Source organism: Eublepharis macularius, chromosome 12 (genome assembly GCF_028583425.1).
Source record: "Eublepharis macularius isolate TG4126 chromosome 12, MPM_Emac_v1.0, whole genome shotgun sequence".
In the NCBI taxonomy this organism is placed as follows: domain Eukaryota; kingdom Metazoa; phylum Chordata; class Lepidosauria; order Squamata; family Eublepharidae; genus Eublepharis; species Eublepharis macularius.
This window is the reverse complement of record NC_072801.1, coordinates 67,964,269-67,967,796: the sequence shown is the minus strand read 5'-3', so window position 1 is coordinate 67,967,796 and position 3,528 is coordinate 67,964,269. Positions and strand designations below refer to the sequence as shown.

The window sequence follows — 3,528 nt, the reverse complement described above, 5'->3', positions numbered from 1 at the left end:
AGGAGGGCATAATTCTGCTTCAAGAAAATATTGATTTATTTGTTTAAGGCATCATCCAACTAAATGCAAATACTTAAATATCATTGATTTCATGGGAGGAGAGAGAGGCACCTTCTTAACTCTTTCATTGACTTACATCATGTGCTATGTCTTGGTCTTTGTGGCACTGAAGTTTGGCTACATATAGGAATGCCAACCTGTCACCAACAAACTTCGAGGAGCTTTCTGTGAGCCGAACCCTGGAAAAATGGTACCACTGATGCTGTGACATCATTTCCAGGTGAAAACCTAGAAGTGATGTCAAAGTCTACCACAATGCTCTAAGAATTCCACAGAACTCTACAGTAAACACCGTTTGTGGAATTCCTAGAGCATCGCCATAGGCTGTGACATCATTTCTGGGTTTTCACCCAGAAATGATGTCATAGCCTCAACAGCCTTGCCCCTTCTGTTCTTTCTCTCATTGCTGAGTTATTCAGAAAGAGGCAGGTGAGTGTGGCAGCAGGGGATTGCCAGTTATCAGCAGGCATTTGGCATCCCTAGCTGGATACCTGTTTTACTTCCTGCTTCTAAGCAAGAGACACAGGATATAAAGAAATAGCAAAGAGTCCAGTAGCACCTTTAAGACTAACCAACTTTATTGTAGCCTGTTGTGCAAATAAATACAACGGGCTCTAGAAAGCTGGGGCTGGGGAGGGCTGGTGGGAGGGTGTGGTTAGAAAGGGCTGGCAGGTGGGGGGCAAGAGGGGGTCTGGGGAGACGAGAGCTGGAGGGGTCTGGGGAGTGATGGCAGGTAGGGGGGCAATGGAGGTTTGGAGAGGCCTGAGAGGCAGGTGGGGTGTGGAGAGGAATGGCAGGTAGGGAGGCAATGGGGTTTTGGGGAGGGCTGAGAGCCAGGTGGGGAGGGCTGAGAGCCAGGTGGGGTGTGGAAAGGAAAGGCAGGGAGGGAGGCAATGGGGGTTTGGATCGGAGAACGGAGTGCCGCAGCTCCAGGGGCCTTGCAGGGCGGTGGCAGTGCCCTCCGAAAGCGGCCTGCCCGGCACGCTTTTATGTGCACCCCGCGCAGGTGCACCAGCATCAATGTGAGTATTCAGGCACACGCTAAGGGAATTATATAGTAGGATAAGCTTTCGAGACAAAAGCATCTGATGAAGAGAGCTGTGCTTATGCTACAATGAAGTTGGTTAGTCTTAAAGGTGCTACTGGACTCTTTACTATTTTGCAACTACAGGCTTACATGGCTAACTCTTCTGGATCAATGACCCTGGAGAGAATGGTTCCTTTGAGCGTGGACTCTGTGGCATCACCTCCCAGCTGACATCCCTCCTCTCCTTATCCTCCATCCTCCCCAAGTTCCACCCCCAAATCTCCATGAATTTCTCAACCCAGAATTGGCAACTGTAAAGAAAGGGCATGATTGTGCTCAGACCATGCTAGGGTCACAGTGGTACTGTGCATAGCCCTTCTTGCTTCCAGGCTTGGAAGGTGTGTTCTTCCTCAGGGTCACTGATGGCATCTGGTAGAGTTTGAGGCTAAAGCACAACAGGCAGAAGATATCTCTCTGCTGAAGAGGTCCAGCTTCCTCAAATGTACAAGCCCCATCAAGCCAGAGGTCTGCATTTGCTCAACAGCCTCCTCATGGCTTGCTTGATCTCCTTATTCCTCAAAGTGTAGATCATGGGGTTCATCAAGGGGAAGACCACGGTATGGAATACGGCCATGACCTTGTCAAAGGGGAAATCCTGGAAAGGACGGCAGTAGATGTAGATGGCAGGACCAAACATGACGACCACCATGATCATATGGGTGATGCAAGTGGAGGCAGCTTTGCTCTTCCCTTTGCTCGAGCCTGTCCTCACTTTGACCAGCAGGATCCCATAGGAGATGAGGAGGAGGATAAAACAGATTAGGATGGAAAGGCCACTGTTCACAAACATGAAGAACTCCAGGACGTAGGTGTCCGTGCAAGCCAATTTCACCATCTGGGTGATGTCACAGAAGAAATTGTCCAGCTTGTTGGGGCCACAGAAAGGGAGCGGGACAATCAAGATGACCTGGATAATGGAGTGCACAAATCCCAAGAACCAGGATCCCACCACCATGGCACTGCAGACTGGTCTGCTCACTACTCTCGAGTAATGCAAGGGGTGGCAAATGGCCACGTAGCGATCGATGGCCATGGCGATGAGAAGGAAGACCTCCGATCCCCCGAGCAAATGGAGGAAGAAGAGCTGGGCCAAGCAGCCTCTGTAGGAGATGGTCTTGTGGCTGGAGAAGAAGTCGGCCAGCATCTTGGGAGGGGTGACGGAGCAGTAGCAGATATCCAGGAAGGCCAGGTTGGCCAGGAAGAAGTACATGGGGGAGCCCAAGCGAGGGTCACTGCGGATGGTCAGGATGATGAGGATATTTCCTGGCAGGACCAGCGAGTAGAAGACAAGGAACAGGACAAAGAGGAAGAGCTGGACCCCTCTGGCCTGGGAGAGGCCCAGCAGGACAAACTCCTTCACCGCCGACTGATTCCCTGGCTGCATGCCCCTTGTGGATTTCACTGCAGGGAACGCACAGAGCCGCAAAGAGAAAGAATTTCCTACAGTGCAAAATAAAAGCACAGACTTGTCTATACTTGCTTGAGTCCCAGGGCTCAGCCTTTTATGTGTGTGTTTTAAAAAAATAGGGCTTCTGTACTAGTAAAAGTGCCGTAACCTGGATAGCCCAGGCAAGCCCGTTCTCATCAGATCTCAGAAGCTAAGCAGGGTCAGCCTTGGTGAGTAATTGGATGGCAGACCTCCCTTGAAGACCAGGGCTGCAGAGGCAGGCAATGGCAAACCACCTCAGTCTCTTGCCCTGAAAACCCCATCAGGGGGTGCCATAATTCAGCTATGACTTGACAGCACTCTCCACCACCACCAACTCCACCACAGAGGAACTCTGGGTTCAAATTCTTTTTCATCCAATTAACTTCTCATCTGTGAAGTTAACAAAGGTGTGGTCTATTTCAGGTGGGTAGCTGTGTGGGTTTGTAATCGAAGAGCAAGATTTGGGTCCAGTAGCACCTTAAAGACCAAATAGATTTGCAGAGGATGAGCTTTCGAGAGTCAGATCTCCCTTTGTCTAAATTATCTCATAGGATGAAAGTGACAGACCCTTTGTAACTTCCCTGGATGACAGGTGGCAGGCAACCACAACAGATACAGTGTTTAGCACTCAGGGTGCTCTTCAAAGCAGACATTGGTATTTCTCATGGTTAGCAGCCACTTATTCCTATAGCTCCTTCTGCCCTGTTAAACAGAGCTGCCATTGCTTTCCCGTTTCCCCTAAGTCAACTGGTTGATATTTTTGCTCTCCTTCACAATCACACAAATTGTTTAGAGCGGCCACTATAGTTCTCCACTCCTCCAGCTTATTCTCACCGCAACCTTGTAAGGTAGGTTAGGCTGAGTAAGTGTGACTGGCCCAAGGTCAGCTAATAAGCTACATGGCTGAGTAAGGACTAGTTGAATATTCTAACTACTACAAAATATTGTATCA

At 49.5% G+C, this 3,528-nt stretch overlaps 1 protein-coding gene across 1 annotated transcript; it reads right to left on the bottom strand.

Annotated features, from left to right (window-relative positions):
* Positions 1-1,090: 1,090 nt before the first annotated feature.
* LOC129339624 (olfactory receptor 4N2-like) lies at positions 1,091-2,531 on the bottom strand. The gene is made up of 2 exons (XM_054994205.1): positions 1,630-2,531; positions 1,091-1,127 (listed from the first exon to the last, which is right to left on the bottom strand). The coding sequence occupies exons 1-2, from the start codon at positions 2,529-2,531 to the stop codon at positions 1,091-1,093; spliced, it is 939 nt and encodes a 312-aa protein (XP_054850180.1).
* Positions 2,532-3,528: the final 997 nt, after the last annotated feature.